We start from the raw sequence: 21,913 nt of genomic DNA on the forward strand, positions 1-21,913 counted from the left end.
CCCAGGAGGGTAAAGGCGCGGAGGGGCCGCGGGGGACCCGTTCCGGCAGCGCTGCCAGCACCACCCTGGAGCTATGGGGCTGGCGCAGCCCGCCCCGACCCTGCCGCGCAGGCCGGCAGCCGAGGCGTGGGGAGCGGGTCCAGGTCCGTGAGGCCGTCACGGGGCCTCCAGCTCATCCCCCTCACTGCTACCCGGTTCGTGCCTCAGCGGCACGGCCCGCTCGGGCGGGGATTCCTCTGAAGAGCCCCAGGGTGTGACCGTTAGTGGCCGTTGCAGACCGCTCGGGGTGCCGCTGCCGCTCCCCCGTCCTCCATTTCACCGCGCACCAGCGGCCCCCCCCAACCGCCTCCTGCGTGCGTGAGATCCCGGCTGAACCAGCACAGCCGCCTGCATGGGCCGCCGTTATCAAGCGATCTTGATTGCTCTGAATAACTGCCTTTATTCATTCTGCCAGTTTTTGTGTCATCTGCAAAAAATTATATTTTTTTTAGCAGCGGTAATTTTACACTTCAGGCTGACGGGTGAGTGTATTGAATAGTGTGAAGAGGAGTACTTACCCATTCACAAAACTCTCGAGAAACACCCCCATTTAACCGTGATTCATCACAACTACTACAAGCCAGTTTCAGTTGAAATCTTAATCCATTTAATGCACGCTTTTCTACTATGTGGTGTTTTAATGCGGATTGTCAGCTTAAATAAAACACTTCTGCCAACTTAAATATATCCACGCACTATTTACAACCAAAGTTGTAGTTTCAAAGACCTCAAAGCAGACCTTGCAAGTAATTTTCTATTGTAAAGTTATGGAAACTAGCATTATTTTTACTTCCGCTCCTCATGAGTCAAATCCTGTATTCAGATTTTTTTGTTTTGCCCAGACTTGATGCCAAGCTAATGAGCCTACAGCTATTTAAGCCAGCTAATCAATACTGAAAGGTGGCAAATGAGTTATCAAACCTATTTCCGCTTTCTGTAGTCTTCAAAATACTCTAACAGACAATGAAAACTAATTGGCTGCATGCAGCCAACCATCCAGAGATTCTCAATGTAACAAACTTGAGTCTGCAGATTTGAAAATAGACTTTATTTCCTATTTGCCAGTAGACTGGAAAATCGTTCATCTGTACTTAAATACTTATCCCATATACTGCTTTTTCAAAGGACAAAGATGAAATATTAAGTAGTTCTGCCTTTGAGCTGATGATCTCACCGCTCTTCCAGACTTTAACCTTCACAGATGACCTTTGTTCTCAAGCAGACTTAAAATTTAATTTCTACAAGCAATCGGGTATGCTAAAACCATGACTTTTGTGGAGATCTGCTTATATCCGTACAGCTTAGTTTTGAACTATTTTAAATTTTACATAAATTTGAAATCTCAGCTCTGTAAAACTCCTCTTACTGTCTACCACCTTTTAAGCTACGTGTTAAATATGTATATTTCAGAACACTGAATAAGATACTCAGTGGCTTCCATGTGATTTATACAGCTAACAGCAAAGTTAAATTCTGATAGTTGGGGTTTTTTTTGTTTATTGTGGGAGGGTTAGTTGGATTTTGTTTTGGTTGTGGGTTTTTTTTTTTTTTGCTGTGTACCTATTAGAGTATTTGTGTTCACCTTAAAGCACATTAGCATAAATACCTGATTTCTAAGGTGGGAGCTTATAAGGACAGACATCACAAACTAGCATTGGTATTATATACCCTTTAATTAGAACAACACTATAACAAAAAAGCCTAGTTTGGAACCATAGAGAAGTGTAAAGCTCATGTTGTTATGGGATCCATAGTGCAGTATTATGAGTGCAAGTCCTCTTCTGGAGCTCATGTTTTGCACTAGTTTCCTCCACTCTACTGGCAGAATGAGGGATTATTAATACTCTGAAAACAAGCTCAGTTATAAAAAATTGATCTGTAAGGCCCGCTAGCACCATTCTACCGGTATTTAACTTTTCCAGTCATTAAAGGATAGTCAATTACCATACAGGAATAGTTTTGGGTTTTTTTTAATACAGTGGAGGGTTTATTTATGGATTGATAAATACAATATCCAGTCTCACTGGGACAATAAGGCACAACTGTAGGTTACAACTATATAGCCAGAAGAGAGCAACACCTACTTTAAAGCAGATCACATAGCCTACGAACACTCTTTTACTTTTCAATCTGTTAACATTGTTACATTCCTATTTTACATGACATGGTCATAAAACTGTAATGTTTCTTTCTCATACAGAGTAGAGGTTTTTAATTTACATTTCTTTCTGGAATCGTGCTGCACTCTGCAAAACAATAAAGTGCAACATTTCACTTTGCAATTCCTTAATTTAAAAAAATCAAAAATCCTTCAGAGACTTGCATGTTATTCTCTTAACACAAGTGATGGTTAAAGGAACTGAGAAAAAAGGAAATGCACATTTGAGGGTAGTTTGAGACTGGTAAGTATTTTATAGAAACGTTAACACATGACATAAAGAAGCAGTTATAACACTGATCGTTCAATAAAGAAGCTCCCAGGGTTTTTTGGTTTTATTGGAAGGACCTCCTAGACTATAGGTTGCTCCAGCTGAACTAGATGAGATCATTTGCCAATCTAGCCACAGAAAATCATATTACTATAGAACCTTCAATAATTTTGATCTCTTGAATTTATCAGCATTATATTAATGGTATTAATCATCTTACACTTGCAAAGAGATTTGTGTAGAAATATATTCTGAAATATTTGGGATAATATATACTTCCCCAAAATGTATTCTTATGCCAGAGCTTTCATAAATACAGCTACCACTCTTAATACAAATCTAACAGACCAGGACTTCCATACTGGAAAATGTAAATTATGGATAATTACTGATTATTCAGGCCACTATGATTTTAAAAGACAAAAAAAAAAATATCAGTACTATGTTTACTATGTTTCATGACACTATTATCAGGGGGCAGTGACAGAACTAAAAAAAAAAAAAAATCCAGATTTTGGCATGACTAGTTTTCTTGCATTATGTACACTGGTAAACAAGTTTACACTTTCAGAGGCAAAACCACCTTGATGAACGGAGGGATCCTAGAGCAAAGCAACCTGGAGAGGGCACTTCATGGTCCACTGGCTGTCAAGCCTGCAAGCTACTCAAAGGAAAGAAACAAGTTTCTGCATCTGCTACTGGAACAATTTAAGTGACTTAGTGCAGAATTCCTATTCCTTTTGAGGACACCACAGCCTGTCTCCACCACAGATTCTCTTATTGTCCCTGTGAATTCATCCCACAAAGAATAAAATCTATTCACAGTACTTTAAAGTACTCTAGGCTATCATCATGCATTCAGTGCTAGTTGTACAATGAAGCCATAGAAATTGAGAAGTCCTCAAGTAAAAGGCAGATTTGGAAGCAGGGAAGAAACAAATCTGCATGTAAAGAGCCAAATGAGGGGGAAAAAGAAAAGGCAACTGTAATGTGGTGTTGCTACTGGAAGCAAAAGTGAATCATTACCACTGCACCTAGTATTTGAGTAGATGCTTGTCTCCAAAGTGTTTCAGAGGGCGCTTCTGTGGCATGTTCCCGTATTTCCATTCTCAGATTCAGAGCTCAGAAGAATCAGTAGATTAAACAGCAGTACGTAAGGAGAGACATTTTTGCTGAAACGGTAGTGCAGAAGGAGACAAGGGAGAAAGGATAAAAAAATGGAAAGAAAAGATTTCAAATAAAAAATAAAATGCTCCTTTCCAAGTTGCATGGCAGCCATTTCCCTTTGTTCCTGATGCACAGGGAATGTTCACATTGGTAGAACAAATCAGGGAGGGGTTGGAGATGTATTGTATATGCACCAGTAGCAATGCTCTGGGGGAAGATGCTAAGGAGAAAATGAAGTTCTATTCATTATATAGTAGGGGTAGAAAGGAATAGGTTCTCCATCCATCAGTGAAGAAATCGAATGCTCATTTTCTGCTCTACATCCACCTTCTCCAAAACCTGCAATAAAATTCAGAAAACGCTACTTAAGTTACTGTACATACTTCTCTCGTACAAGGTTTCTTACTCTAGTATAGAGGAAATGGGCAGGAACATGGGATGTCTTCAATTTGGCATGCCAGTCTTTCATCTAGAGACTGCTATTTTTCATTCTGGACTAAGGTCCTTCCAAGGAAAGAAACTTCAGCCGTTAAAGCTGGAAGAAGGCTGTCAACCAAAATGTAACTAATGCAATTTCAGTCTGCCAACAGCGCAGAAAGGCTTGGATTCCCAAAATTAGACTGTGTGGGAATGCATGGCCAGGAAACAGAAGGGAGAACAGAGTAGAGGAAGGGGCATGAGCAGTCATTGAAGAGCTAAAAATCAAGACCACAGCATCACTAATGCAGATCATTGTAAAACTGGGTGGCAACTTCATTCACTGAATTGCTATTCACACTGAGGTACTAAGACATTAGTCTGCTCCAGGCTGCCTCAGGCAGTAGACTTCAGTGTTCCAAGATCAGAGTAATTTAAGTTTGAAGAGACGTCTGGAGGTCTTTTAGTCCAACTCCCTCAACTCCTGCTTAAAGCAGGGCCAGCTAGATCAGGGCCTTGTCCAGTTAAGTTTTAAATATCTGCAAGGAAGGGGGTTCTACATCTTCAGCACCTATGATCATCCTCTTGGTAAGATGTTTTCCTTATAGCTAACCAGAATTTCCCATGTTGCAACTTGTTTCTGTTGCCTCTTGTCCTATCTTTGTCCACCTCCAAGATGAGTCTGGTTCCTCTTGTCAACACCATCCCATTAGGTAGTTGAAATTGTTCTGCTATAGGACAACTTTCTCCACTGACTATATAATGGCTACTTACTATTACCTATTTCTGAATAACAAAAGATGTAATTCAAAGGACTAGAGTTAGGAACTTGAATATTGATATTAGTTGTGTTGCTAAAATCTACAAGTGAAAACTGATCAGCACAATTATAGCAGAACTACTCTGTTGTAACCGTGCTAGTCAGGCTACTTGTATAGAAAGAAGTGGTTGCAAAAGAAAAAGGTGAAAATTCTGCAGTATATTCAGTGCTGTAGCTTATGTAAGAGTATGAAGAAACATGGACTAATTATGAGTACACCGACAGTATTAAAAACAAAAAAAGTCCTGATAAAGAATGGAAGAAAGAGCTAGCAGAAGGCTTGCTTTGCCCAAATGCAGGCAGGCAGGACTATTTGAATGACTTCCTCTGTTTCCAGTTGCATTTAAGCCTGAATGACTTGCCCAGTACTAAGCAGTTTCATTTAGTTGTTAGAAGTGTTGTTTACCAACCTTTACAAACTCTGCAAAGGAGATGGCACTATCCCCATCTTGATCAGCTTCCTGGATTGTCCTGTCAGCAATGCTGCCCAGCTGCTCATCTGAAATGTTTACACCAACCATCATCCGTAATACCTGTAACATACAGAAGTCCCCAGATCATTATTTTTTTTCTTAAATAAGAAAAAAAAAAACATTCTTGACATAGGAACAGAAGTATTCTTAGTGCTGTTTTTCTTGTGTATACTGTCAAAATAACACCATACAAAAACAACCCTGGAGGATTTCCATGGAAGTAATTTCTAAACAGACTTTTATTTGTCCTTTGTACATCAAGGCTTTCAGGAAAGAGACTTCCTTTTGTAGCCACCTTTGACAAAGAATCCTGCTTTTTCACTAGGCAGCAGGAAAAGGTAGAAGTATGAGAAAGCTTTTGGAACTAGGAATGAGTATGTTTTGTTCCAATGCTTTTGTCTATTTTTTTTCCCCACAAAACATACCAACATTTGATTGAATATCCGCTGTCTGAGACAGTTGCCTACGGGAATCTTGTAAGTATATGGTCAAATGATAACTGCCATTACTCTCTACAGTTAGTAAAGCATTTTCTGTGCAAATAGAAGAGGGCAGTTTCAGTCAAACGCAAATCCTTCTGCTACATCAGGAACCACAAATTGTCATGTCTACTTCCCAGGATTAGTAGTATGTAATTACTCCTAGCTCAAGCCTAGTTTCATATATATGCAGCACTGATGAACTTTGATTACCTTTGCTGCAATTTCAAGAAGTTTTATTCTATTGAGAGGATGCACAGAAGATCAGGCAAACAACCTAATCCACCTCAAGGATTGTCCCTGCGAAGCCCTGTTAGAAGCATCTTTGAAAGTTATAGAAGGTAGTTCTTAGGAGCTTAGTATATTTGTTGAATATTTAGGTATAATTTCCAATAGGATCTGCTTAGCCTAACGCTCTGGTTTAAACTTGAATCTAGCATTCCCAGTCTGACAGAACAGCCTGGGCTATCAAATGAGATTAAAGTCTCATACCATATCTAAAGCTTTAAACCAGAGATAAGAAATTAGCCACCAAATTGCTTCAGGAGTTCTTTTGAGACAACTGAAAAGGGGAGTTACAACATTCTAAATGGGTGTGAAGTCACAGAGAAGGTCACAATAGAGTCATTCAAAGCAGTCCTGTGCTATTTACCTGAAGAAGCTCATCCCTGGAAATCTTGTCATCTTTATCTAGATCGTATAACCGAAAAGCAACTACAGGGAAGAAAAGAACGAGCAGCTTAATTCAAGTGCCATTATTTTTCTTCATAACAATACACTTATCTAAAAAAAAAAAATAATAGTAGGTATTCATAAATCATCTTAAGAGAATTAGCTTAGAATTTTAATTCACCATAAAATTCATGTTCAGTTCCATAAATTGTTATTGCCACATACAGGACTAACATTATTGCCAAGAAGTAAAAAAATCTTAAGTACTCAGTAGAAGTACTTTCAGAAGCACTCTGCTTGCAGAGGTATTTCTTCAAAGCCCCGAGTCGTGGAAGTATAATTACCACTAAGATACATTCAATCCTTTAACTTCAGAGCCAACCATTTTTACATTACCATTCATTCTCTTTGGCTATATTCTAGATGAGATATGACAGAAATTTTAAGTGCTCTGAGGACTGTTGCCAACTTTGATTAGCGAGGAAGAGCATTCTGCTCATACTGTAAGCAGATGTCCAAATACTCAAGAAAGTACTCAGCTGAAGGTGAGGAAAAAGCACTATATCATATGGAAGACTGGATAAAGAAGCAGAAAAGCCTGTTCACATACAGGATGTGGCTTCTAAATCTGAAATAACTTTGGATGCAAACCATTTTGAAACACTTCTGTTACGAGACATTTGGAAAAGCATACACATTACTCAAGATTCAACCAATTCCACCAAATTCCAATATAAGAATGGGTCAGCTGTTGACATGCTGAACAGGTAAGATTGCAAGTTAATTTAAAAAGAAAAAAAAAATATCAGGTATTAGTCGATATCATTCCACAGGGAATGACTGTACAGAAGACCCGAAGCCCCTTCACTCCCTTCCCAGAAAAAGGAGAAAAAGAAAAATAATTGTTTCTATAGGAGGGTTCACATTTCTTACAGTGGAGCTTGTTACTTCGGCTGTTCAGTGGTTCTGGCCCATTCTGGTCTTTGCTCTTTTCATTATCTTCTATGGGTCGGAAGTGGGCTAGTGTCCTCATGAATCCACGGAAATTCACCTGGTCCTCTCTGCATAAGCATTTCAGCAGGTCAGTTTTAGCATAGCTTATACAAGTTCTTTATTTCAGTAAAGAAGAGTATGAATGTCTAAAGCATTAACACCATGCAGACTCTTCCACTCCCACCTCCCCAGGGTTTGGCTGCCTATGCTCAAACCCAGCTCTGACACAGTGCAGTTGCAACCTGGGATCACGCTGTTATGAAGTATGATGTGTAAAAAAAGAAACTGTGAGAAGTCTTGTTGAGGGCTCCCCTCCCCTTGCCTGCAAACTCTACTTAAGCTCAAGCCCTCACCCTTGGCCCTTGCCTGAGCTATCCTGCAGCTATGCCTGACTCTGACAATGCATCTTGCTGATCTGGACTCTGATTCCCTGCATTGACCTGAGACTTGCTTCAGCACCGTCCGCTTATCTGGCAACCACTGGACTGTTGGCTGACATGACAACAGTCACTGGACTTGCTCCGCTTTTCTTGTTCAGGTGCTCTGCCCTTTGTCAGTAAGTACATCGCCCCTGCCAGCTTTGCTGTCACCCTTGCCTCCTGCTTGTGGGGCAGCCGTCGCTCACTGCTCCCTGACAAATACCTCTGTTCTCTAGAGCTTCTGTGGGAACCAGCTATGTAAGTACTTTCCAGGACTCCTGCTTTCTATGCAGGAAACCCTGCCTGGTATTAGCTGATATTCTGACTTGATTAGACAATCCAATCTTCATCAATCAGTAATGACAAATGTGTTCAAGAGCAGCAGCAGATTCCATAGAACAATCTAGAGAGGTATAATGAAGAGAGACAGTATTGCAAATTTGATCATGTCTTTGGATTTATCTTAGAAATGCCATAAGCTATGTCTTAAATGTGATCAAAAACTAAAAACAAACTAAAAAAGCTGCTCTAATAACAAAGGTACACTTAGAGGCTAAAAGGTGAAAAACAAGACTGAATTAGTTAATTGCAATACTACTTAGCATAAAATAGTATTGCTACAAGTTTGCTTTAAGAACCAAAGTCCATACATGCGCTTGACCTTCTTTAGAAGTGTTCAGCAGCATAGCGAGAAGAGTGAAAAAAATGTGACGTAAAGCCTGAGCCTGTCAATGAATAAAGCACACAAAACTCTTTTAAGGTTGTAAAGTATTTCTCGTTATAGAATGAAAACATGCTGAGGAAACAATGTACCCACACACATTTCATGACAAGTTTGAGGTGTTCAGTTATTAGTAAATTCAAAATCTGTGCTTTAATTATCAGCGTTTCACTTCTATCAAAACTTCTGACGAACTACAAATTTTGTGCCTGCTCGCAAATTCAGTCTATTGGAACTCACCCTTCTGGAAAGAAGGCATTGATAATTCTGTCTCCCAGTGGATTGATGGCAAGCTCTGGAATCCGCTGGAAGTCTTCACGGCTAAGTAAAGCAAGAACACAAGAAGTCTGCATAAAGTTGAAGTCAGAGAAGAAAAAGTTGCTGAAAAAGAATTCACAGTAAAACATCCGTTGGGTTCTATTTCTGCAGAAAGACACTTGGTTTTTAAAATGCAACTCTTTAAATCATGTTTTCTCCATGACTAATGGCACAAAACAAAGCAAAAGACAATGCCAAGCCTGTATTACATTACAGACTAGCAGTGTTCATTTATCATGTTAACAGCACTTCTCAGATACTAACGTTGTTTGTGCTAGAAACCTTCCTGTAATGATGCCAGCTAGTTTGCAATTTAAGGAAAGGAAAGCTTCTGAAATGGCTTTGAAGTAAAATATGGCTTCAAAATGAAAATGAACTTTTTTTAAAAAGAATTATTTTGGTACTAATTATTTGAGTTGGCATGATTTTTCCAGACCACCCCATTCCAGATTCTGGGACAATACCATACTCCTCCAAACATACCACAAGTGACCTGCATATTCTAATAGAATTTTTTTTGTTTAATGCAACAACTTTGTATCTTATTATAAATGCCAAATTTCAGATTATTTTAGCTTCAACCAAGCAGTGCCCCTATTTTAAAATAGTAAATTTAGACTTTGACAGCAGCCCGTACATCAGATGTAACTTCACCAGAACATTGCAAATACTGCTCTTGCCAGCCATTCTCCTTCCTGCTCATGATTATATGTACCCAGTATAGTATAAGCATAGCTACACTTAGATTGTTACAGCTTTTTCTGATCTGGAAGACATCATGAGCTGTACTGACGTACACATTTTAGATCAGTATGACATGAACAGAGGGTTCACCCTATTATTAGAGTTGCATTAATAATTTTCCTTTTCTTTCAACCTAATAGAATGTCACTGACAGGAAAGTGGGATAATCTTAGTGTGACACCAAGTGTGTCGTAGTGAATACTTCGGTCAACAGGTTTGATTTTGGGGTTTTTTGGGGTTTGGTTTTTTTTTCCCCCACTACAACAGAACACAGCAATTTATCAGTTAGTACAAGATGTATTCCATAATAATTTAGGTTTTAAATTGCAATGGGGTAAGGCTGTAAAAAAAAAAAATCTATTCTGTCTGGATGCATAACTTGACATTTCCTGCCCAGTCTGCAGAAATATTGACAATTCCCTTCAAGTCAAATGCAGTCCTGCTGTTTTTGAAGTTTGGGTCAAAGACTCAAACTTGGTTACTAGATGTTTGCTATTTTTGAAACCTATGCCTCACTAAATGAATCAGCAACAAGGTTTGATTCATGACGTCATTACACCAAAAAACTGGCAGAGTAAAGTAAACACGAACAGATTTTGAGATTATTTAAGTATACTGGCCTTTTATAATACTGTGATCTTAAAGACAGGGGGAAACAGGAATTGGCTAACCTTTTACTCGTCTAGCCTGGGAAAGGCACAGAAGCAAGACGTTCTAGTTTCAAATGCATTCTAAAGCACTCCTTGCACCCAGTCACACCACAGCACTGTTAAAGAGTCCCAATTATAATAGATCTGTTACAACATGGTTAAACTGTTTGACCTTCTAATAGAGCAACCTTTAAGCTCTATTTTTAAGCTACCCCAGCAAACTTCTGCTCTGACCAGGTCTGCATTATTTTTAATAGGCAAAGTTAACATCTGTATAACATGATCAACTCATTACCAGACCCCCTCAGGACTGCTACATTTTAAGCTATAGCTGAAGGGCAAAGTATGCATTAGCGATTTAGGCAGGAGATGCAGTGATGTGGAAAACCTATGTCCTAGTAACAAAATTTTAACAACAGGACTTCAGTGTCAATGCTAACATCTACAAGCTAAAAGCAGCAACTGCCCTCTCTTCCATTTAGAGCAAAATCCTAATGTTTCAGAATTTTTTACTTGCATATCACTATTTCTTGGTATTGAGCCTCAATTTACACTCCGTATTTCAGCCTCCAGTTGTTCTGTTTTCTAACGGGAGATTGACAATTAACCACAAATAACTCCCCAGGTTTCAAATCTATTTGTCCTGTCATTATCAGTATCACAGTAGACCATTTTTGCTTATTAAGAGCACATTACTGAGTGTTATAATTAAAATAGCTGTAACAGCCATAAAAGTAAATGAATGCATGATGTAAGTTATTCTCCACTTTATAAACTAAGGCTTCCTGCAGTCATTAGGGACCAACTTCACCTGGCTGAGGCTGGAGCTTACTGGAAATTTGGTGCCCTCCACTTCTTCTGTGTTCATGTGCCATAGCAACAAGGCTCTTCTAACATATCTTTCCAGGAACCTGGCTTCTATTAAATCCTTGCTTAAATGTAATGTGCAAAGCAACCTTTAACTGCATGTTATCATTCTGCAGGCCAACCATTTAATATATATGCCAATGCATTCACACTTAGACATACTTTGCAGTAAGGAATTTGTAGATTCTAAGACAGACAAGTATTTCCAAGCATGAGTATACCCTCCAAGGCACACAGCAGATCCCCACTGTAAAGGTGGCTCTGCCTTACCCCAAAGGCTGCAACAAACCTACTAGACCCTTTTTTTCTTGCATTGTTTCTGGTTGTTCGTCCTTTTTTACTTCTAGATAGTAGCAGAGTACTGTTCCCTCAACAGGGAAGAGGCGGGTAGGTCTATCTAGAGCTGAGGGAAAGTAAAACAATGGAAAGAAAAGAAACCATATGGGAAACAGATGTGGTAGAGGAAAGGAAAAATGTCCAGAGGATATAGAGAACAAGAAATTACTTGAAAAGGCAAATAATTAAAAGAAGTAAGGTGTATCATGCAAGATGGTCAAACAGATTTAACAGGTTACTACTGAAGAGGTTTCATTGCTCCCTTCCCTTGCTAATGTTAGCTTTGTCATTCATCAGACCTTTTGGTGGTCTAATGTATCCTACAAACCCCCCAAAAAGCTTCCCACCTTCCTCCTCTCCATCCTCCCAATTATCTTTCTGTTGAATTAGCAACCTGAAGCAGTACAAAAACTTTAAAAATCTAACAGCACCAGGGCTGACAAAGAGGTGCTGGAAGCCTGGAGAAATGACAGGGAAAGAGGATGGATGTTCTCCTCTTTCACAGCCATGTCAGCCATCTCATCTAACTTCATCCTTACACATGCTCTACACAAATTTAAAAAGTCGCTTAACTATTGGAGGAGTAATTGGTTTCTAAACATTAGACCAAGAAGTACACTAAAAGTAAAGGTGGTAATTAGACGAGGAACGGGGGGCAGGGCAGGGGGGGGGAAGCAGTGTGAATAAACCATAGTCCAGGATGGAAGTATAGACTATTCTAGTACCCTATCATTCTCCAATCCAAACCCATATCCTGCCTGTCTTCTCTGTTTTAGATAAAGTTAAAAATCCTTTGCATTTTCTTAAGCAAAGGTAAAGAATTCCACATTCAGAGAGCTAGCTTTTATGTTTTACTTTGAAGTCTTTCCAGACTGAGATGATTCAATTCACTGACAAAGGTTAACAGATGGCCCGGCTAGCTCTCGTTATCCTTCCCTCAGGATCAGAGGCTTTCTGAAGTTCTCCAGGAGACACCATCTTCTGAACAGCTTTCATAAGCATGAGATATGCATAAACAGCACAGTGTGTCTATTCTTCTCATGTACCAGCTTTCAGAATACTTGCCCTCCCATCCTTCTTCCACACTCACCAGCTATACCAATTGCTGTACAGTAAAAAAATACTTCTGAAGTGCTTAACCTGTCATTTCCCCAGTGCAGAAGAAACTACTGTAAGTGGGAGGCTCCACGCAAAAGTTACATGCAAAAGTAGCAGTTTAGACAAGTATGTCCTTTTTATAGCCCTATATGTGTCTGTCTAGAGCTACTTGCTAGTAGATAAATTTTGGAGCAGATGTATTCTTGTGTGGGTACACTTCAGTACCAACCCAACAAGGAGACTCACTGAAGCAAGCACATATTTATCCTGGTCATATGCTTCAATATCCTCATCTTGGAAATCAGAAGGTAAAGAAGCAAACATGCACACTGGTTTCCTCCTGACCTATAGTTAGGATGTAGGCAGAAAAAATATGTTTCAGATTTCACAATGTAAATGTAGCTATGGACATCCAAGGGTATCAACCTTTTATTTTGGCAACTCAGCATGTCACAATATTGAAATCACAGGTGACAAAAGAATTTTCAAAGGAACAGTTTTGTCCTGGCTTTTACAACCTGGTTTCATTCAGATGGTGCAAGTCTGAGGAAGCTTACTCATTTTGTTTATGAAAAGTGAAGCTAAGGAAAAATACAACATTTTTCTACACTTTTAAAGAATTTATAAGAGTTAATGGCTGTAGAAATTTAGAGGATGGCAGGGACGGAAAGGGGGCAAAACAAGGTATATGAAGTTTTGTCTCCATCAATACCCTTCTCTTACACCTCATTTATGTAACTCTGTAAAAAGAAAGTGCCTTGAAACTGCATATAGGTGCGCTGGATAGAAACATCTGGCTAGGAAAGATTCTGCTTTTTATTACAGTTCCAGAATGAACTACCTGTCTCCTCTAACCACCAGGATTAATCACCAACCACCAGATCTTCTGTACAAAGTGCTCTTTACCGTCCCCATTTTTAACACATAGATGACAACACAGCTTTTCCCCTTATTCAGAAGGGTAGTACACATTTAAAGACTTATTTCATGCCATAAAGAAATGCCTAACACTTCTTTTCCTGATCACAGTCACATGAGTGATTTCTGTCATATCTCATTTGTAAGTCAAAGGTATAACTCATCCTTACGGACACAATCATTCTTGCTCACAGGAAACGAACAGAAGACATGCCTTCTAAACTCTTTGGCGGTAGTAAGCAAGTGGTAACTTCATCTCGCACGTCTCAAAGTAGCAAGTTCTCTTTAATCAGTATTTCAGAAACCAACATTTATGACCTTCCAAGCTGTAGTTCTTACTCTCCCCTCATTGTTTTTTCAGGAAGTAGTTTTCCATTACTTAAACTTAATGGTTTCCACGTATTGTGGGTGCCAGGGCAGGTTTCAAAATTTGAGTGCCACTCTAAGTCAGCCGCGTTTGGGAGCGGGCTATGCTTAGAGGCCAAGACTGCAAGTTAATGGATCACAGTTTGCACAGTTGCTGGGATTTTCCAAACGAACTTCACTTCCTTTCCCAAGTACCACGTGATTATCAACAAGGAAAGTTAAACTCCTCCTGATACGTAACACTATGAAACTAAGCATTGTGCAACAGACATTCATCGCATATTTAATTAATTTCTCTCTTACGTAAACTGAGTACAATCACGTTGAAGTTTATCCAGACTTTATGGACTCAACGGGTGAATTTAAAGTTGGAGGGAGGAGCTGAGGAAGAGTGTGTGCTAGGTTCAAATTGCGCTAGTCTGGCAGTCATCACCTTTATTCATCAGTGAAGACTAAACCCACATGCAAAGTTTGAAGGGGCTGTTACTTTTTTCCTTTCAAGTAATTTAATTTTGAGACATAAGCACTATTAACCTTACCTACAATATCACCAGCTGATCTGTATGTCACAATTGCCAATTAGCCAATGCTACAATTTATATGATACATTGGCTTCGGTGACAGAGTGGGCTTAAGAAGTTCCTGCCCATCCCATCAAGCCAATTGTTTCCACACCCACAATCCATTTTGTCATCCCTTCAGCTATGCAAGTCCAGATATTTACAGTATAGCCACACTCCAAAACACTGGAGTCAGTCAGCTTAAAAAATATCTGCACAAACCAAAAGAGGAAGGAGAGTATTTTTAACCAAAAATAATCACTCAGTAGTCCTGTTTACAGTACAACTCCACAACCAATAACTTAAATGTTAACTGAGAAGTCAGCAATTTGTGGCACCAGAAGGAACTGCATATTTCCTTCAGGAAAGGAAACTGCAGTAAGCTGGCGGTACTGCCAAAGACAGTGTATCTTACAACTTGTCACCTTCATCTTCTAAGTATGATTCTAGCTTTATAGTTAGGTTGGTTTATAAGTAGGTCTAGCTTTTATAGGTTTATAGTGCATTCTACGACCACATTTTGCAAGATCATACACAAAAGCCCAGGTGATCCCTGACTGGGATGACTTGCTATGTTTATGACTGGGATGGAGTTGCTATGAAAAAAATTAACTCCATCCCATCCAGACCCCGAATACTATGCTACAACAAGGTCCCCTTCCCCTTCCTACTCTCTCCTGCATTCTCTCCAGCTTCCCTGTGCACTGGTTCTGGCATATGCAGCTATATGGTGAATGGGAAACAAAATCCACCTGAAAACTGATCAGATTCCTTTTTTGTTGTTTTGCTTGGCAAGTTTTCAAAGCTGTAGGTTAGTTTCCAAAGATGAGCCTTGAGTACCGGCATCAACACAGAAAAGCAACAGACTTTCAGTGGCAATACGGTCTTAGATCAACTACGCTGGTCGCAAAATTGCACCCATGGTGCAATCATGGACAATTATTATTTGTCATACATTTCCATAATATTAATGTAATCTGTAGGCAACATCAAAAGAGAAGAACAATAAGCAATTTAATACAATCAGAGTTCATAATTAGTTCAGTAAATAAAGAGCAAACCAATACCAATACGCAATACAAGTGTGAGGAAAGCTAAAGAACAAAGGCAGCAGGCAGCGATATGTTTTAACAGGCAATCATCCCACTACAGTTTACCTTTCAGTTGAGAATACTCTTTCCAGCAGACTCAGTCCATCAAAGTGAAAAGTGTTTTGCAGACAAAGTTTAAGCCTCATCTTTATTTAATTGATTAAGTTGTAAGAAACTGGTTCACTTCTGTAGTTTTCAAATTGTAGACAGAAGATAAACACTTTAAAGGTCTTGGAATATCCTGCGCTACTACTTTAAAGAATAAAATGTGTATTTGTTTAGTCACAGTGACTCAATTCCAGCTCTTTCTTTTTATTTCTGAGCATACTAATAGACATGGGTGTTCAACAAGAGGTGCAAAGTTAAGAATAGTAAAGGGCTTGCAGATCAAAGTAGTGTTAAAAGGCACTGGGTATCAGAAACAATTAAGAGCCCATGCTCCCAAAAATATAAATGATCTTTTTGTTATAAAAGCCAGCATGAAGAAGACATAATGGAACCATTCTTGTAATAATTATTAGAAGCAACATATAAAGAAAGGTAAGAAATAACGTGGTTTAACATTTCTGAACATTTGTTGTAAGACCTTGAATACCAAATCTGACCTTTCTTATATTAACTGCTACAAACCCTCAGCACTATAGTGAAGACAATTGGTATTCAGAGCACCTCAATTCAACAATCAGATTTCTCCTGACCTTTCATAAAAGAGAACAAACTTGAATGTCCATGTAGACAGTAGGAATGAAAGAACCTGTTACAGTAGCCTCACTGATTCACCATATGAGGAAAACATGCAGGCATCCTGCAACAGCAAGCCACTATTACAGATATGTGTCAATGCAAGGACAGCTGAATAAGTGACGATACCCACCTAAGAGTGCCATTTTCTCCTTTGTCTAGGCTGGTGAAGCGACTGTACAAGCGGGTGATTTGACTGTGGGAGACTGAAGAAAAAAGAAAAGAAAGAAGAAACACAAATTAGCATGTCAATGATTCCTCATAGAAACGGACCTCATTACACTGAACTACTCTGTTGCCAGAAGCTGTGTTCCAAAAAAAAAAAAATTACACAAAACAAGTTACATTGGAAGCACATAGCAATCAGCAGTTTAGGAACTTCATGAGCTGTAAATTGCATCTTAATATTCAAGAATCCACAAATAAGCCCATTCTTCAAAAATTTGTCTAACTCTGACTTCTACCCATTTACAGTTTGGTCTCTAACATTCTTTGGTTATCTGATTCAGTAAATGGCAATTAAAAAGAAAAAAATATTTGATTCACAGTTCCACTGTATTTCCCTTGATTCCTTTATGGCTAGAAATAATCTGGACACAGCCTCCACTGATGACCTCTACATCATTCATGATACCGCAGACCTCTGCTGTAGTATCTTTTTTCTCTTTTGCTTAACTCTACTCCTGTTGTCTTTTTCCATCTAAAGATGGAAAGTGTACTCAGTTTCTCTGCATCTGGAAACACCTGATCACTTTTCTTCCCTTACAGGACTGCCTGATTCTAAACAGTTTGTTTTTCCAGTCATTTCCAGGCTTCTAGGACATTGAGTTAAAAATTAAAAAGCCTATTTCTAAAGAAGTTCGGGAGGGAGTTGGGACATAAAGCAAGCAGAAATTTAGTGCAGACTTTTTAAATCTGCAATTTGAAACAAAAATTCCAAAGCCACTATTAAGTTTAGCACCATTAAGTGGTGCAACACTACCAAGATATTAGACAACCCAAGATACTAGATATCTAGATCTTTAGAATAGTCCATGATGGGAGCAGGTTAAACCCACCTAGAATAGCAATTCTTTTAACACTGAAAGAATGCCCTACAGAAGATCTTGGCTTTTCAGAGCCTCTTCAGATGAAGTTAATAAATACATGAAATAAGACTGAATTGATTTTTAATGTTTACTCAGTAAAACTAGGACTTAGTGTCATTTTCAGATTCAATTGTTTTAAAAGCCTTCACCAGCACATGTACAATGCTTTTGTTACTTGTTAAAACTTATTTGGGAACAGGTTGCACAGCAGTTGTCTGATCTGTGACAACTGAGGCAAAGTTGTTTTTTTCAGGTTTGTTCTTTCTCCAGGCTATTTGTTTAGGTTCAACTGTTCCCTCCTTTAGGATGACCTGCCAGCAACTAGTTCCCCCCACACCCCCCTTGTCTCCCTGGCAACATTCATTCTTTGCATAGGGTTGGGCAATTTGCTCAGTTCCACCTAAGGCAACTTCTCTACAATCAGACAGGGCAGCTTGCTCAATTTCAAGTTAAGCAACACACACATAGAAAGCAGGCACCAGTATTTTAAAGACTTCGAATTTCTGCATTCCTGATTTAGTGCTTTAGATATGATATACAATAACAACAACTGATGATGAAAAAAGAATAGGCTGGAGTTACATCTCCAGTAAGAACTCCCACTGCTCCCTGGAAAGAAACAGGGTGATGAGAATTCTACTCAGCTACCATTTCCAAACTAATGTCAGCAACTCCATTTTTGGAACACCTCCGTTAACAGCTAGTATGTGATAAATAGTATGTTGCTATTGACAGGAAAAGAGGTGTTTTTGTTAAGATCATACTAGACAAAAAGCATATCATAGCTACATGAGAAAAGAAGATGATTCAGGTCCAGCACTGTATTCTTTCATAATCTCCTTTTTGGCCCTCATCCCTCATGAAAGCTGCATCACTAGACACTTTTCAGAGCCTTCTGATGCAAAATAAAGATTTTGACATTCCCTGCTGACCATAGGAGAACCAGAATCAAGATCTGCAATTTATGACTGCTTCTTAAAATCATGTTTCAGCTAGCTTTAAGCCTTAACTTTTGATTTTATCTATACTGCTATCCCACTAAGGTCCTTCTAAAAATTTAAGTCAAGACCTCTGGAATAGGAGCTGTACCCTCTAGTTTACTTCTGTTAAATCATGAGAAAGTTTTTTGCAATTAGACATTCCAAAACACTTGTCTAAAACATTAGCATAAACTCATATAAATATATGATGTTTATATACTTAGAAACTATATAAATATCCATCAGAAAATCCATCACCTGTTACCTCTAAAATATTTTTTCTCCTAAGCTCTGATATGAACATCAGTTTATTATTAATGCTTCGGTAGACTGCTTCAAAGCACGGGAACAAAGGGTGTGAACCAAATAGTTTGAATACTGTTACATTCCAATAGCTTTCCAGAAGCTTGCAACAGAACGCAGATAAGCAACATCTTGGACCTCTCATCTGTTTCTTACAGTTACTGAAATACAAAAGCAATTAGGACTATTTGAAGGTTTTTTCAAACTCAAATTTCAAAATGTTTATATGCAAAGCAAACAATTTCCATACAACATCATCTAAGATTTAGGACTGTCAACTTCAGGCTTAGCATCTGTTACTGAGAACTTGATGGAGATTTTCTGTCACTAAGTAGAGGTTTCAGTGGTCAAATTATTCCCCAGTTCTTGGAAACATTACCTTTGCAGATGTTTCTAAACTTATTATGCTAAGAAGCGTTTTTCACCACAATATAAAAAAATTAATATAGAACTTTAATCCAAACTTAGATTTCATTCAAGAGATTAAGTCTCATTGTATGGCTTTTCAAAGACTATGCTTCAAGTCCCCTAAAAGATACCTTTTTAATTTGCTCAGCTAAAGAACATGAACTTATGTTAGTATCATTAGCTATTCAGTTTTGTGCTACATAAAATTGAACAGGAGAAAAGTTGTATAATTCCATAGTTGAACTCAATTGAATTGGTTAAGTGTTCTGTTCAGTGCTTCATACTTATCCCAGATGAACTGAAGAAGTCATGTTTCACAGTAAGGAGGCCAAAAAAAGAATCCTTAAAAGCACTTACCAGAACATAAGTTCAAGATGGACATGTAGTACTGCCAAATTGTTTCACGTCTACGAAGTCCCTTTCTCAAACTCTTTAGTAGGTAAAGTATCATCAGCATCAAGTTTCTAACAAATCACAGGATACTTCATTTAGTAACACTAACTTAGTATTCTCCGTGTAAACTTTGTTCCAGATAAACCAGCATCCTGTTTTTTTTTTTTTTCCCCACCTTGTATCTTGCATAAATATTTGCACCTATATGAAGTGTGTAACAGTGATAAGAGCTTGGTGGAATTTTCCATCTACCTAAAGAAGTATAAAAGGCAGAGGAAAATCACATTCCTATGCTGTGGTTACAGGCTGGGGGTGAAACGGGAAAGAAAAAAAAAAAAAAAAGATTTCATAAAGTCAACGAGACACAGTGTGATGACTTATAAGCAAGCATGAGTCAGACATTAGCAATGCTTGATTAACAAAGTGGTATTGCTTATAAAATTGAATAGTAAAAACACAGGAAAATTAACCAAACTCAAGCCACAAAGCTTAAACAGTAAGTTCTTGCTGCATAAGCAGACTTTGACATTCCTAATTGTTTATCATAGCCTTCCCGTAGAAGGTTCCCTTGACAGATGGAAAAAGGATCATGGAAACTATGTTAAGTCACTCAGCTGTCCATTACACTAGTACTGTCTTAATTTTCTTCCACTCCTTTTCTGTAGCCACTCATTTTCCTGACACAAATAAACCTCAAGTGAATATATGATATCATTTCTATTGGAAAGAAAACTGAGGAAAGTATTTTCATGTAGCAAGAACAGATCAGCAAGCATAAGCAGGAGAAAAACGTGATCTGGAAAGACCTTGTTTACCTGAAGGGGGGGCAGGGGGGGAGCAAACAGCAAAGTGATACCCATGATGTTATGCCCTCCCCTCTCTGACTATGGAGGGCACCCTCCATTTACTGTCATTCAGTATTTGCTAGAATTCTCAGATAGGCAACCATTCTATCAGCCAAATTAACAACACTGAGTTTTACCTTTTCTAAGGTACTTTATGTTTATGGAGAGCAACTCGTTCAAATACTATATGGTATATATACTATAGTCCAGCTTGAATAACGCTCTCCCAATTGGTGACTAGTGCAGGAATTTTCACTTTTTTTAGTTAACCATACCCAACTTTCACAAGTTATGTTACCTCCTTTATGCTTTAAATAGCACTCAGCATTCATTCTGAATACCCTTAAGGCAACTTTAGCAATAGCCTATGAAACAAATAACACTTGGAAAAAATTTTCTATATGAGAGCTTTTTCGGGCTAAAAACAGCTGCTGGACAGAAACTCCAGCACCAGAAACAGAGACAGACAACTCTTCAAAATCCAACGAGTTATCTCTGACCGAATGCAATACTGCAGATACCAAGAGCACTACTTCTCTCCCTTCCCACTCAGATCTCGCTGCCGTTGTACAGCCGATCTTCGCCTCCTTAAGCCACAGTAATGGCTCCCACGCGAGGTCTCCCCCGCAACCCTACCGTAGCCAGGAACCGAAGGGACTGGCAGATCCCGGCTAGCTGGATGACAGCTTTCGCTTTCTAGTGCGCCAAGCAAACGCCAGCCCCCGCAGCTGCCCCTGTCGCGTTCAGGCCAGCCCACGGAGCACCTCTGCCACCAGCGGCTGTATTTACAGCCAGCGGCTGCTGCCAGCCCCAAGCAAGAGGGACGCCGGCAGAGTAGCAAAGGAGACGGGTTGCCCGCCAGTTTCTGCCAGCCCCGGGCCGCGGGTGCGGTCCCCTCAGGGGGACGGTCCCCCCAGGGCCGCTCCTGCGCGGCGACCGGCAGCGGGGACGGGGGCGAACTAAGAGGCGTTTCGTAGGTTTCCGCAGGCCTACGAACCATGTCCGCCCCCGGTCGCTGGGGACAGCGGGGTCTCGGCCCAGAGCCAGCTGGGACCAAGCACTGCCCAGCCGGGAACGCAGCGGTCGCGCTCGCCTCCCCTCGCCGAGCAGGGCCGGCCGCCCCGGGAACGGGTCGACGCGCAGCCGCGAGGGGACAGACGGCGGCGCGACTGGCCGAGGCGCCTTCCCGGCTTCAGAGACGGGACGCTGCCCCGCTCCGGGAGCCCAGCCCCCACAGCACTTCCCGGCCCGCCTCACGCCCCGGCACTCACAGCCCGTCTCCTTCTTGATCTCCTCGATCTCCTCGTCCCGCAGCAGCGTGGACGCCCGGGAACCCATCGCCGCCGCTGGGCCTGAGGGGCAGGGAAGGACCGTGCTCCGCACCGGCGAGAGTTACGCAGCCGAACAGCGACGGCGGTGCCACAGCCACCCCAGCACGGGCCCGTCCGCGGCCGCCCAGTGTACTGAGGCGGAAGGCGAGCCCGCACCGACTCTTATCGCCCCGCCCGCCGCGTCCGGCCCGGCCCGGCCCGGCCCGGCCCTCGCCGCCCGCCTCACCCCGCCCCTCAGCCGCCCGGC

The 21,913-nt window shown here is 40.2% G+C and overlaps 1 protein-coding gene across 3 annotated transcripts; it reads right to left on the reverse strand.

Annotated features, from left to right (window-relative positions):
* Positions 1-1,693: 1,693 nt before the first annotated feature.
* Positions 1,694-21,876, reverse strand: CHP1 (calcineurin like EF-hand protein 1). 3 transcript variants are annotated; one of them, XM_075152156.1, is made up of 8 exons: positions 21,607-21,834; positions 16,452-16,524; positions 12,889-12,987; positions 8,870-8,950; positions 7,430-7,557; positions 6,477-6,538; positions 5,283-5,405; positions 1,694-2,285 (listed from the first exon to the last, which is right to left on the reverse strand). In XM_075152156.1, the coding sequence occupies exons 1-8, from the start codon at positions 21,671-21,673 to the stop codon at positions 2,256-2,258; spliced, it is 663 nt and encodes a 220-aa protein (XP_075008257.1). In that variant the 5' UTR covers positions 21,674-21,834; the 3' UTR covers positions 1,694-2,255. The 3 variants fall into 3 exon arrangements, with proteins under 3 accessions (XP_075008257.1, XP_075008256.1, XP_075008258.1); XM_075152155.1 differs by having other exon boundaries at positions 1,694-3,974; positions 21,607-21,830; XM_075152157.1 differs by lacking the exon at positions 12,889-12,987 and having other exon boundaries at positions 1,694-3,974; positions 21,607-21,876.
* Between the last annotated feature and the right edge of the window lie 37 nt (positions 21,877-21,913).

Source organism: Calonectris borealis, chromosome 5, assembly GCF_964195595.1.
Source record: "Calonectris borealis chromosome 5, bCalBor7.hap1.2, whole genome shotgun sequence".
Classification (NCBI taxonomy): Eukaryota; Metazoa; Chordata; class Aves; order Procellariiformes; family Procellariidae; genus Calonectris; species Calonectris borealis.

Coding starts and splice junctions, on each gene's coding strand:
- CHP1 (XM_075152155.1), bottom strand. CDS start 21,673: ATGGGTTCCCGGGCGTCCACGCTGCTGCGGGACGAGGAGATCGAGGAG. Junction 6,539..7,429: donor CCGAAGTAACAAGCTCCACT/GTAAGAAATGTG, acceptor TCTTCCCTGTAG/TTGCTTTTCGGTTATACGAT. Junction 5,406..6,476: donor CCAGGGATGAGCTTCTTCAG/GTAAATAGCACA, acceptor TGTATGTTACAG/GTATTACGGATGATGGTTGG.